Source organism: Ammospiza nelsoni, chromosome 1, assembly GCF_027579445.1.
Source record: "Ammospiza nelsoni isolate bAmmNel1 chromosome 1, bAmmNel1.pri, whole genome shotgun sequence".
NCBI lineage: Eukaryota > Metazoa > Chordata > Aves > Passeriformes > Passerellidae > Ammospiza > Ammospiza nelsoni.
In genome coordinates, this window is record NC_080633.1 from 21,731,290 (window position 1) to 21,745,677 (window position 14,388).

General features: G+C 36.0%; 1 protein-coding gene across 3 annotated transcripts in view; it reads left to right on the plus strand.

The window, feature by feature from the left end:
* Window positions 1-14,388, plus strand: part of MINDY3 (MINDY lysine 48 deubiquitinase 3) — a 45,346-nt gene that overhangs the window by 13,661 nt on the left and 17,297 nt on the right. For all 3 annotated transcript variants that reach the window (XM_059477326.1, XM_059477316.1, XM_059477334.1), the window contains exons 6-10: window positions 445-559; window positions 974-1,047; window positions 1,507-1,586; window positions 6,554-6,624; window positions 7,166-7,246. In XM_059477326.1, the coding sequence (XP_059333309.1) occupies window positions 445-559; window positions 974-1,047; window positions 1,507-1,586; window positions 6,554-6,624; window positions 7,166-7,246 (421 nt within the window). The remainder of the gene's footprint in view (window positions 1-444; window positions 560-973; window positions 1,048-1,506; window positions 1,587-6,553; window positions 6,625-7,165; window positions 7,247-14,388) is intronic.

Below are 14,388 nucleotides of genomic sequence, written 5' to 3' on the forward strand. Positions count from 1 at the left end.
CTGGAAGATAGTCTCACCTGGTTAAGTAGAAGGTTTTTCTCCATTGTTTCTGGGCTGAATGTCGTTCAGAACCCTACATAGTGCCAATGTTTTTTGGTGACATACAGTCTATTTGCAATTTCAGTAACATTGCTTTATAGAATTACAGTGGTGGTGCAAGCCACTCAGGCTTTTCACACATTTGTAACTTTATGGTTAATGTTTGCATATAAAAATGGCTCATTTTTGCGTTTTGCTCCAGAATTATTTCTCATCTGCAGATGGCAGTTACTGTAACTCCAGAGGAGCTGCTGTGTCATCCTGTGTATAACACCAGATCTGTTCTACTTTGACATTTTCATGTTAGGTGTTAGTAATTCTTGGTAGTGCTTTGTGACACTATTCTAATGCTTCATCTCAATACATGCTTCTTTTCTGTTGTTTGTTATTGTTTTTTGTCTTTAGCAAACGAGCGTTCAAAAGCTTCCCTGAACTAAAGGCTGCAGTTTGGGATCAATATTCAGCATGGACAAACAGATTTGGAGTATTGCTCTTTCTGTATTCTGTAATACTGACAAAGGTTTGTGGGTTGCTTGATGTATTTTTTGGGTGGGTTTTATTTCTTTCTTAAGAGAAAGTTTGACCCTGTAACCCTTTTTCTGTAAAAGGTGAACGAGTAAACTGATTAACTAAGTCAAGTCCAGATAAATTGTTGCAGTACAGGTCCAGCCTAAAAATTTGAAAGGCTCGGTCCTTTGGGTTTTTTGGGTTTTGGTTTGTCTTTTTCTCTTTTGATCTGGGAGACTTTGACTTACACATTTTGAAAACATCCTTCCTTGCAAGATGTTTGAAAATACCTTCATTTGAAGAGAAAGCAGCCTTTATCAGTTCATGTAAAAACATCAGCCTCCCAGTGTTTCACTGTTGCATTCTGTTGTATAAATGTTGCAGCTCATTCCTTAAGATGGCAAAAATGTTTATAATTTTTCTACAGGGTATAGAAAACATAAAAAATGAAATTGAAGATGCAACTGAGCCATTGATAGATCCTGTTTATGGTCATGGAAGGTAAGCTGCAAAAAAAGTTTGCTACCACTTAAAATAGACTTTTGAGCTGATTTTTTTGTCTTATGTAACTGATCATTCTTTTAGGAAGTTACTGACATTAAAAGAGAGACTCAATTGTAATTTAAAAATAATCAAAAGCAACACTGAAAAGTGTGTCTGTTTCCCTGCTAACTCCTTTTAGTACATCAGTCCTGAGGAAGTGCTTCTGTTCTTGTTGAATTTTCAGATCGATAATTTTCAAATTCAGGACTGCATTTCAAGTTCATATTTGAAAGAGTGGAAATGATAATTAGGGTTCCTGAATTATAATACATACTAGTTAATGGAAAATAGTTACAAAATATCTGCTTGGGTAATTCAGTAATTTTTAAATTTGTTACAGATAACCACATTTTTTGAAATAAATTTCATGTCCCTTTTAATATCTTACATCTTACATAATTTCTTTCTGTTGTATAGCCAAAGTTTGATTAATCTGCTGTTGACTGGACATGCTGTTTCTAACGTGTGGGATGGAGACAGAGAATGTTCAGGAATGAGTAAGTTGGTTCTAGTTTATGCTTGTTATTTTTTACATAATTTGAGATGCTGACCTATAGATTGGGAATACATTCCATTTCTGTTTTGATAGTCTCCTTGTTTACTGCCCTTTGAATTAAGTAGACTTCAGATGGAAGTAAAACACATTTGCACAAAATAGCTGATGTGAATACAGTGAATATCAGTGAATACAGGATTGTCAGCTACAAGTTGAATGTAGATGTTACATGGATGATGGGAGGGAGTGCAGTCTCTGTAATTTGGGAAGTTTGAAGACAAGGCCACTGTTCAAAACAGCCACACCAAACTGGAGAAATGGACTGACAGTAATGTCCTGAGGTGCAGCCAAGTCCTATATCCAGGATGGAATAAACCTGTGGAACAGCACAGGGCAGCACTGGCTGGCAGGAAAGGACCTGAGTCCCTTGTGGGCAGTGAGCTGCACTCACTCCCTGGTGTGTCCTCCTGGCCAAGGAGGGCTGTGCAGGAGGGTGGCCAGCAGCTGAAGAGAAATGGTGGTTCTTTCCCTCTCTCTGGCACTTGTGGGACCAACTCTGGGGTGGGGTGTCCAGTTTTGGTCTCCCCAGTGCAGGAAAAGCATTGACATAGTGGAGTGATTCAGTGGAGGCTCATGATTAGAGAGCTTTTGTGGTTTTTGGGTTTTATTTTACAAATAGAGATTATATGAAAACAGAAGCAGTTTGCATTGTTCACATCTCCTCTTTCACTGCTACAAAGTCCATCTTGGGTTCATCTTGTTTCTTACAATGATTTTCCATCATCTAAGCGCAGAAAATACTTACTTGAAATGAGGTTCAGGACAGATCCATGCAGGACCTGAATCAAAATGCTCTGGTTTGATGATGAACAAGTAATATAATCTCCCTTGAGACATCTTAGACTTGCTCTTGGTTATGATTTCATGCAGCCTATGCTTTCAGACTTACAGAAGGTCATTTGGATATTCTAACGTTTCTCTATTTGACATTGTTATTATTTATCCTCCCTATTTCTAATAGAAATTTGTTTCAATTAGCCTTCTGGGTTTTATCTGTATGTTTTCTTCAGTATTTTTAATTTTCCCTTTTTGATTATGATATATCTTTCTGGATTTTTAGATTATTATCGATCAATCTGAATTTTCTAGGAGCTTTCCTTTACATTAGGCTAAGTTGCTGTTCTGCAATTTAATATATTAGTTTTGAAAATTGTGAGTTCATTCCCTCATTTGCCTTTCAGATTATCTTTTTGGTAGGCTTTTTCTTAGTTATCCAGATTGGAATTTTTTTCTTTTCTGAAAATGCTGAACTTGCTTTGGACACAGTATAAGTCAGCATTTAGGTTCTCAGTCAGTTCTGCCCCAAAAACCTAGAGTGAGAGCTCCCATAGATCTGTCTTTTTGTGGAGAGCGGAGGAATAGAAAATGATCTTTAGTACTTCTGAAGGATCTGGTGTTATGTGTCCTGTTAGTTTTTCTGAGCAGTCCAGTAATTGGACTTTATGTTGGGAGCCCTCCATTTTCTTGAAGCTGTTGGATAATTACAGCCAGAACCTGCTTATACACAGTCCTAAGTCTATAAACATATTTGTTACCAAGTGATTTGTTATAGTCTATCAAAAAGAAAGATAAAGAGCAGCTGGTACTGTTCACAGCTTCTTAGGCTAGGCTGAATTTTGGATACATTGTCACATTTCCTTTATTTAGAAATCCTTTTTGTCATCTTTTCTTCTTTGAGCATTTCTCTTGGATTTTGTTTCTCTTTGTGTGTAAAACCTTCAGCTTCTTTCATGTCGACGCTTATGAGCTTTTCATGTTGAAGGTATCAAAATAACAACGACTGAATACTGTTTTAATCAGAAGTTATCTGAAGTCACTTTACCTTTTTTTCAACTATTTAGATAAGCAGTTTTTAATTAATAAATAATTAAAATTATTTATAAGCCATTGTAAAGGTACTGCCAGTAATTTTAGCAGTGACAAAAGAACAGACTGAGTTGCAAACTTGAGGAATTACCATCTCTTTGCAGATTATTCTCAGAGCACTGGCTCTCACAGTATTGCATATTTTCCAAACAGGGTAGGAGTTACGACCTGGAATTGTTCTTGGCCAGTGGTGGTAAAAATGCCAGTGATATCTCTTCTTTGACTATCTACATGTTCTCCTTTAAACCTTTCTTCTTATTCTGATCTCTTCTCTTGCCACAGCTGTCCTCGGTGGGAAGATACGGGGAGGTAGTTGGTATTTTTAACTGCTTTTTTAGGGCCGTTGTTCCTCCATGCACTGTAGCAGTTCCCTATGAATGCAGCCGGGGCTGGAGTTGCTTTTCCCGGGAGGTGCCAGGGATTTGTGGGGTTGGTGTGGCCGCTGGGTGGCGCTGTGCTGATGCGGATGGAAACAAATGGGTTCAGAAATTTGAGTCCTTTGCAAAAGTGCTTTTCCAAGCGAGAGAAACTAACTTTGTGACAAGAGGCATAAATATTCATTTTCTTAGTTGATCTTTCGTGTTATCAGATGTCTTCCAGTCATCTTCTCTCTTTGTGGGGTGAGGATATTCACAGAATAAACTTTGATTTAGTGCAGCTAATCTCCTTTTGTTTCTTTGTAAATCAACTGAGAGTAGTTTTTGCTTTTGTGTCTCTCCTCTCTGTTGGCTCATTCTGAAGGAGGCATAGGTAGGTCAGTGACTACAAGCTGAAGTTAACCTAGGAGCTTCCTACACAGATACACAATCTGTGGAGCTTGACTACTAACAACTCAGAATATTCACAGTGTGGCTATTGTTGTATCCAGAATCACAGCACTCTCTAGTTATCAGTGAGAGTTCTCATCTAGTTATCTTTCAGGGGAACAAACTATTTAAGCATAGAATTCTTTTGAATAAATAAATAATTATTTATTTAATAAATTTATTTATTAAATTTATTTATTCAAAATAATAAATTATTTTGAATAAATAAATTTCCAAATAGTAAGTATTATTTACATGTGACTTAGTTGTTCTGTGCCCAGGTATTGGCACTTACATCTGAAGTCCCTGTTTAGCACACTGGACTTCTCATTGATTTTTGTTACTGGTTTTTAAGAAATATATGTGATGCATAAAATTACTTCTCTAATGTACTGTTGCTTACTTCTGCCACTCATTTCCTTCATTGCATGTATAAATGTGCTATTTCTGTATTTTAGCTGTTCCCTGGTTTGCAGGATTCTTCACTAGTTTTTTTAATTGGGCTATAGCTCTCTTTCCCCCAGCTCAAAGAAAGGATGAATTGTCTCAGCATATGGCAATTTATAGCCACTCAGCTATTTGCCAGGAGGTAATGAGGTTTTGCAAAGGATAATCTATGCACTCTGAATATTTTAATTCCAAGCAAGTTTAAAGGTAATCTGTAAAAGCACAGCTTGCAGATCAAAGAATTCTACACCGCAAAGATCATTTTAATATGTATAGCTCACACTGTAAGGAAGGAGTTGTACTTCCAGACACAAAGGTAGTGAATAAGCTTATGTTTGTAAGTTTTTTGGGTTTTGATTTTCAGAATTGTATATATGGGGAGTTTTGCTTAATAGTAGAGGGAAAAATGAAACCATTACTATAACAACTGTTCTGCACTGTTGCAAAATACAGTGAGGTAAACTTGAAGTTGGTGAAGGGAATATAGCAAGCCTGGTGCTGCAGAGTTCACTTCTGCAAATCCAGGAATCTTTTAAATTCAGAATGGCTTCTTTCACTTGCTATGGTCCTGAGGCTTTAGCCCATTGGTAAAGATGTCAGTTTTGTGCTGTTGTACACAGATGACTTGTTTTATACATCAAGAGTTCTATTATCATTACACTGCAAGGATTCCAAATTGCAGAGTTTCATACTGCCGCGATGTTTCTCGTAGACAGTTCCTCTAAGCATTGCCTCTCCCTGGTCCTTGCAGTAACCATCTGAGTCCTGATCCCACCAATCCACTCTTTTATACCACTTGTTCTTCTTGGCTACAGGTGTGGCCTGTTAACATTAGACCTGTTCCTAATCTTTAGTTATTGGTTCAGCTGCAACTCTTTGGGGGATAAGATTACATTCTGTACCACCTTCTGTATCTGTATTTGGTTGAGGCTTAGTGTTTTAGAGGGAACTTTCAAATATGGAAATCAATGTTCAACAAAATAAAGGAAATCCAGATATTCTTAAATTGATCATAGTGTATGCTTCCAGTATGTGCTGCTCTAGTTAGACAGTGTTTGGGCATCCAGCAGAGCTGCTCTAAGCAGACAGTACTTGGAGCTCCTTAGATGATGTATATGAAAGCCCAGAGCTTCTTCCAAATCTGTATAATTAGGTTTGAAGCTTGAATTTTGAAGTACTTTCTCTTTATTTATATTAGAGGACCTCAAGTAAGGCTCTGTAAGTGCTCTTCCAGTCAGTAGTACATAAATATTTCAGCTATTTCTGGCAGCTGTTTGTGTTTGAGAGCTTTAAATGGAAGTCAGTATTGAAAATCAAATTATTTTTTCTACTTAAAAAATTGTTATTTGAAAAATTGTGTTTTATTATTCAGAATGTGAAATGCTTAAGATAAATATGACCAAGGAACTTTAAGAAAAAAGAGGGAGAGAGGAAAAGGCATTCATTTATGCATGTATATGGGATTTTCTTTTCTTGAAAATAGCTATTCTTCTTAGATTTTTCTAAGAATAATTGTGATGTAAATTGTAAATATTCCCCTCCTACAAAGTCCAACAGGTTTTTAAAAGAGACTATCAACAGGAACCTCTTAAAACCTTGAGTCTGGATCTTACTTTATAGAGAGATCTTGTTTTGTAGAGAGACAAATTACCATTTTTGACTATATTTTGATGATTTGCTGTTGTTTCTAAATTGTTATTATTTGACCAATTTTGAAAGTGAGAAAAAATGGCTTAAAACAGAATTTGCAGATTTTTCTTGAATAGATTTTGTGTTTTCTTTTGAACAGAACTTCTTGGCATACACAAACAGGCAACAGTAGGCTTTTTGACATTGATGGAATCACTGAGATATTGTAAGGTAAGCTGTTTTCTACATAACTTAATTTTTCTTTCATTAAGGTGTTGTGGGCTTTTTTAACAGTATTACTGAAAGCTTTACTGTGTACTATTAGAAATCTTAAAGAACTTCCAAATAATGTTGAAATTCATATATTGAGACATATGTTAAGACAAATATATGATAAAATGCTTTCTTCATAGTCTATATTAAATTCCTTTAGCTTAACGCAGAGTTAAAGAAAATAATGTAGTTGGCAGAATATTGGTGTATTGACTGCAACTGGCTGTCCTTTAATTTATTAAATAAATGTAGATTCTAAATTAATTAATCCAAAGCCAGTTAATAAATCAAGTGGACTTCTACCTTTCATTAGTATCTGATTATAGTATTGTTAAGTATAGTACTTGTCTGCAAGCTAAACACATCATTTTATTAAACATTTTATATCAGTGGAGTACTAATGGTTCTGAAAACTAACTACATTGTCATTAATTTAGTCACTAACTAGATGACATTTCTGGGTTTGCTTTATATTTCTGATTTTGCTGTACCTTTTTAGGTTGGCTCCTATTTGAAATCTCCAAAATTTCCCATTTGGATACTTGGCAGTGAAACACACCTCACAGTCTTCTTTGCCAAGGTATGTTAGATGTGGTTTTGGTAACCTCAGGCAGATAAACATCATATAAATTCAAAGTACAGATCTTGCTACAAGGTGACTTTTATGTGGCTTTGATGTAAAAACATAGTGACTAAAACTGTTAATTAAGCCTTTCCTTGGAGGCAGAGTTGTTCCCATACTTAAGCAATATTTCATAACTTGCAGTGTGAAGTCTTCCGGTTTTAGTTTAATTTATTGGGCTGGGGGTAGTTTATGCTTTGGAACACCATGCTTGGGGTAAGTACTGTCTTAAATTTCTATAGTGTAAGAGAGATTTATGTAGCAGTTTCATTTCCCTGACAGTATTTCACAATTTTTAATCTGTAGTTGGTTGTTCTAGATTTAAAATAGATATCGGGACTGTTACAATAATTCTTTATATATATTCTGTTAGATATCTACTGTAGGCTGTAAAACATAAAATGCTTTCAGGAGGACTCTCAGTTTAGAATCTTAGACCAGATTTTCCAAGGAGACAGTTTCTGTTTCTTTAGTTGAAGACTGTAAGTTGCTTACCTTAAATTTTATTTTTATTGAACACCTGTTTCTGATTAAAAATTTTATTGAAATTTTGAATGGTACCTACTAGTATATTTATTGGTACTTATTAGAAGTTAACTTCCCTATACCTAATATCTTAAAAAGTTAATTAAAACTTTAACTATAAATCTTGAAAATAAATACCGGAAGGTGTATAAAAGCTCTTAGTTTTTGAATTTAAGTGTCTAACCTCACCCTTTCTAAAGTAGCAGTTGTTGAGCTTTTCAGGTGGAGCAGAGATGTCAGCTACAATGGAAATACAAATTGTGTTGACAGTCAATTGAAGCTACATGTCAAAAACTGCAGGAAGAAACTTGAATTTGTTGCCAAGGGTTAATCAGCACGTTGTTAAAGTAGCATGTGTAGTTGTGTAAATGTGTTTGATACCGAGGATGTAGCTTCTAGTTTGGTGGTGACTTTGATTACATGAGAAAGAAATGTTCAGAATGGAAAGAGAAAAATGAACTGTGGAGGCAAAACCAGTGCTGATTAAATTTTAAAAAAAACAATTGAGTTTTCATTCTTTCAAGCTGCATATATTTTACAGGAGCATAAGGCCTTATTTTTGAATAGAATAATGTTAGGCAATTAGTAATTATTCTTTAAAGCAGAACTGTAGTCAGTTTTGTCATTAGCTGAGTAATTTGGTCTAGAAATCTAGAAACAGCAATCTTCCTAGGCTACTGTTGCTATAGACAACTAGCATGGGAAAATTAGGGAGCAGAATAAAATCTTCATTTCCTTCAGCTTGGAGGTTTAACAAGCAAAAGGTTTTACTCAAATTCTGCATACTGCTCTACTTAAAGAAAGAAAGCTGGCTGCTGTTCTTTAGTATTTAGATGTTGGATTCAGATTTTTATGTTAGATGAGTGATAAGCATTTTTCTTCTATCAGTGGAATGAACAATAAACCACCACACTCTTCTATCTCAGAACATTTTGATTTAAATTTTGTAGACTTCTATTGTTGTCTGCCAGAATACATTTGCACTACTCTAAATGTGGACCATTCTTTTAGCTGTGACTGTAGAAATGTTTTGTTTTGTAAAATAAATGATTTTGTTCGTTGCTGCCATTCTAAAACTCTCTATATTTTCAATGTATTTTAATGTGCAAAATGCAGCACAGTATCTTTGGCTGAAGGTCACATTTATAGCTTAAAGTGAAAATTAATTTACCAAAGTATGTAGTTTGGCTTGAGCTCTCTTGTAACTGCTGCTGCATGAAATAGCTGTAAACAGAGACAGTTGAGTCAATTCCTAGTTTTAAGACAAGTCTACAATGGGTCAGCAGTTTGTCTTGTTACTAGAAGAGTAAGTTTTCTTCTACCTGCATGGTCTTCATCTCCACATCTTGACTGTCATACCATTTCTGTATGTACTCAGTGAGTTACTATCTTTGTTTTAGTACAGAGATTTGGAGATAGAGAGAAATAAAAAATAATTTCTTTATTGTTTTGATTGAAGCACATTTTATAAAGACAGTATCAGTGGTTTTGTTGTCTGGGACATAACCAGCCTGTCATCGGCCAAATAATTATTTGTACTTAGATCTTTTGGAAAGAAAACAGAATCTGCAAATATGTGAAATGAAACCTCACATCTTTATTTCTAGGGTAGACTGTCTTGAAAAATACTACAGTTTATTCTGCAGATGGGTAAATGTTGAAGTCAGGAAGCACATGCAAACATCTATATTATCTAAATAGTTCTTCAAAACTCTGATAGTTGTGTGTGTCATAATAGAGCTGGAAAAACTTTGTGAATCATTGCAGGGGGTTCCCTAGCAAAAGCCATAAGTAGTACCATCATATTATTTTTCTTCACAACTGTTGTGTGATAAAGTCAGAAAGCTGCTTAATGCTCAGCAGTCCAGATTTAACGTTTTCTGAAAAAATAACTGTGGCTGTTACTCCTAGTGGTCATGGGCTGTGCATTTGCAGCAAGGTAGATTATCTATAGGCTACTAAATCCAAGCAGCCATCATTTCTGCCTCTCTCTGCCCACTCTTCCTTTCAGTAAATAGAAAAACTTTCAAATGGCTTCAGTCCAACAAAAGCAAACAAGGGATATTTCATCTGACACAATGAACTTCCCTGCATGCTCTGTCAGACAGTGTGAAGGCAAATATGTGATATTGTAAATGTTCCCTAAAAATCTGCTTAATTACTACAGTCTTTTTGTGTTGTTTTTTCTCTTTCATTGTAGGGATAAGAGAGAGTAGGAAGTGGGGCAGCTCTAAATGAGGCTGTGATGTTCTGGATGAAATGCTGTACAGGCGTGTTTTAATTATTTTTATGATACTTATAGGAAGTTTTGACAGGCTGAGACAACTCAGAACTTCTAGGAATGCCAAAATGTGGTCAGACACTGTATAAAAGAGTACCAACAAGTTGAAAGGTTATGCAAAATATAACAAGAAAATGTTCCAGTGCAAGCAATAGGAAGAACAGCAGGAGGTTAATAGGTGCTTTCTAAATTTTGTTGTGACATGCAAATCCACATTGTGCTGAAGTTTGAATTCAGACTCATTGAAAGTGAAAAGACAGCATGGAATAAATGTATGTCTGCTGACTTCAGGTGATTGAAACTGTGGGGACACTTCAGCTGTGTAGGGCTTTAAGAAATTTCTTTTGTTTCTATGTCTTTGAGCACAGAGGCCATCACAGAATTGGCTATCTGTTTTCAGTTACAGCATTGTGGCATTTCTAGACTTGAAGAGTCAGATAAGCAGAGAAAACGCCTGTCTAAGAAATCTGAATAAGTTACAAATTACTGCTTTTGAAGGAAAATGTCCTATCCTGGACTCATGGAACCACATTGGTTTTGGATTACATTTTTTTTATTTCTCTGACTTTGATCACTGTAACCTGTTCTACACATTCTCAGGGCCTTTCTTCTGCATCCTTGATATCATTGTCTCTCAGAAGAAAGAACATTGACTTCTCTTCCTAAACAATCTCTTTCGTCAGAGTTCAGCTGAAGGGCACCTCAGCAAACACTGCCACTGCTATAGGAGAGCTGAATGTGGGGCAGTGGTGTTTACCAGAGCAGGGCCGAGGGGAGTGTGAGTTGGTGCAGCATTAAGCTCAAAACACCAACAGAGATTGTCAGTGCTGTGAAAGGAAACAAAATGCATGTGTAAAAAATCAGTCGTTATAACTATGTGTTAATAGCTCTAGTTTCTACAAAAATAACCTATGTGTATCCTTTAATTTAAGAACTCTTCTACTTAGGGAAGGGAGTGAAAAATGTCTTTGCACTTCCTTTTGTTTTTCACTTCCATGTCCAGCAGGTAACCAAATTTTGAAAAATATGTTTTCATCAAAGAAGAAATTAAGATCACATTTTGAAGATTCCACTTCAGAAAATGGTTACAGAGCACATAGCCATAGAGTTTTCTGTAGTTTTTAAGTGTGAGAGGAATTGATTCTGTTGGAACAGTCTGGACATCTAAATGGAAAAGATATAGATGTGTGAGACAACAGCAGAAATCATTTCTAGACTAAAGTAGGGTTCCCATTTTCTGTGTGCTGTTTCAGACCAGGGAGGCAAATGCTGTTCTGTTTTTGACAATAGTCCTCACCTGACTAAATCAGCATTGACTCTTCAAATATTCCTATTGTTAATTTAAGAGCTCCTTTCTGCAGGAGGAAAGCGATTTTTAAAATTAATGTTGATGGAGGGTGTGGGAACTGTGGGCTCCCAAAAAGTATTGAATATACTATACTGGTTGGTTTAAGATTTGTAGCGTAAATGCTATTGCTAAATGAACTTAAGTTTTTCTGAATAACACAGCATTTCATAAGTTCATAAGTAATCCTAAATGAGTTTTATAGTAGAAAGGCCAGCCTGAGAGTTCTCTCTCTATTTAGTATTTTCTTGTGCAGAATTGTTCTGTACATTTGATTATCTGTGCTTTTATGTGCCTTCTCTAGTTCACCCAAGTGCTTAATTTTTGACGTTATATGTTAAGTTTATTGAGAACTATATCCTAACAGTTCATTCACTTCTAGATTTACATTTTTTCCATCTTGAACCACCTTTTTTCTGATACACATTTCACATCATGGTATGGTTTGGGCTGAAAGGGACCTTAAAGATCCAGCCCCCATGCCATGGGCAGGGACACCTTCTACTAGACCAGGTTGCTCAGAGCCCCATCTAGCCTGCTCTTGAACACCTCCAGAGATGGAGCAGCCACAGCTTCTCTGGGCAACCTGTTCTGGTGCCTCACCACCCTCACAGTAAAGAATTTCTTTCTAATATCTAATCTAAACCTACTGTCTTTCAGTTTGAATCCATCTCTACTTGTCCTGTCACTACATGCTCTTGTTAAAAATCCCTCTCCACCTTTCTTATAGGTTCCCATCAGGTACTGGAAGGCCCCAGTTAGGTCATAGCAATTAGTATATTCCTTATCAGGGGTTATCTTTGTGGAATCATTCCAGAAATTGAATTTTGAATGGGAAATTTGGAGTCATTTCCACACAGGATTTTTTAAGAGCCCTAAAAGTTAAACCAGTCTTCCAAAATATGGAATTTAATATGCCTATAGTAATACACTGAAGAGAAGGCAAATAAAATGAACAACTTCTCCACATGCCCTATGTACCTTTAGATGAGGTAAGAGGTAGAAATCATAAACCTTGATAGTGCCAGGCTCACAGCATCCGTTCTTTGCTTTACAAAGCACCTTCCCTTTTATTTTATCTTTTAATTGTAGCCTAGTAACTGCATATTTTTTATACCCGATAGTGATACTGGGAATACTAAGAATTGGGAATGTAGTATGCACCATGTGACAGAGTGGTTGCTCAGCTTATGAACTGATTATCTGCCTGTTATGTGTTCTGTTTGAGGAAATGGATCTCTGTGAATGGCTGTTAATCCTTGCTCCCTTGTTATAAATTCATGTTCTGGATGGAATCCGAGGAATCATTCTTCCCCTTACAGTTTTTCTTCCCGAGAAAATGTCCTGAAGTCATTAATGTATTACAGAACTTAGGAAACAGAGTTTTAAATATAGTTAGTGAATGCCTGTTAAAGATATTTTTAAGTGAAGTGTTCTTGAGCAAAGCAACAGGGAAATTATTTTGTGGCCATTTGTCTCTTTGCATGTTTTTTCTCCAAAATGTCTGAAGACCAGATGTTCTTTTTGAGCAGGGCACCATGAATCCTTGGAAGTGGAAGCTTACATATTCTTTTATTCTCTGTTTAGCCTGCCTTATTCCCATGTTCCCAGACCCTACTGGGATAGATGCAGGAACTAGAAACAGAAAATGAGACTCCCAGCATGCCAACATATGCTTCAGTAATAAGAATAGGCTTTAAAATAGTAACTGTTGTAGTCCTGTTCTGAAACTTTGTGTCAAGTTCTGCTTTTTGCAAAACTTGCACACTGTCTAATAAACGGTGACATGACAGGCTGAACTTGTGTAGAGAATTTCTATCAGGAGACTTTGGGTCATTTTAAAAATGGCAGGAACCTGGTTGAAATCTGTGTTGTAGCTGTTGTTTGATCCACAAAACCTTAATACATGTGACAGCTGTGGAATCCTCAGGACCATAGGGTGAATCCATGTACAGCATCAGATTTAATCCAAGTACTGTCACAAAGATCTTTAGCAACCAATTTCTAACCACTTTTTAAAAAAGGTTTTCATCCCTTTATTTACTCGTTTAATAGCCTCTTTTGATAAGGCAGCTTTACTTTCAGGTTAAGATATGTAAATGAATGAATTGAAAGTCTGAATGTGGAAGGATGCAGAGAAAAGGCAGAGACAGGGATTGTCTATGGAGGAGGGACCTTTGAACTCCTAGCAAAGGTGAAGCACATTTAGGGATACTTTAGCTAGTGCCTTCATTTTCTGTTTTTCCTCTCTTACATAGGAAGTTACATGTGATTAGCTATGAGTATAACACATTCTCTTGTTTCTAAAACTCAACCTCATAGCTACCTCACGTAGCAACCTCATTTAGATATTTAAGTACATTTTTCCCAGTGTTGGTTTGTTTTACATAAGAAGTTTATGAAATCTGTTTTCTTTGTATGTTACAGGGAGTCCAATCCTATTTTCTTCTACCAGTTGACAGTTTACGCTATCTTATATGTGTACTTTAAAAATAACTGTTACAGAGAGGTGCCAAAGTTGTCAGAGGCTGTGGTATGAAAATATTGAAGCATTTCAGGTGTATTTAGGGAAAAAATTCAGTCACTGCCCATATGCAGTTAAGAGAGCTCATGCAGTTGGAGTGAAGTGAGATGGGCTTTACTGTATAATACATCTGTAATGAAAAAAAATAATGTGTTTTGAATTAATAAAAGAATAAAATAATTGATTTTATAGTTAGTGTCAGCTACCTGACATAATATGCTTCAAATATGAACATATATGGCAATACTGCTTTTATAATATATGAAACTGTGGTGTTTTTGAATAACAGTGGATCACATGCCATTATTAATGTACTTTTTTTCTTCATTGCTTCACAAAGCTTGTACATTTCACTTGAAAAGATATAAAATGTTTCTGTTAGATTAATGAACCAGGCGAAGAATTGTCCTTTAGAAACACTTGGC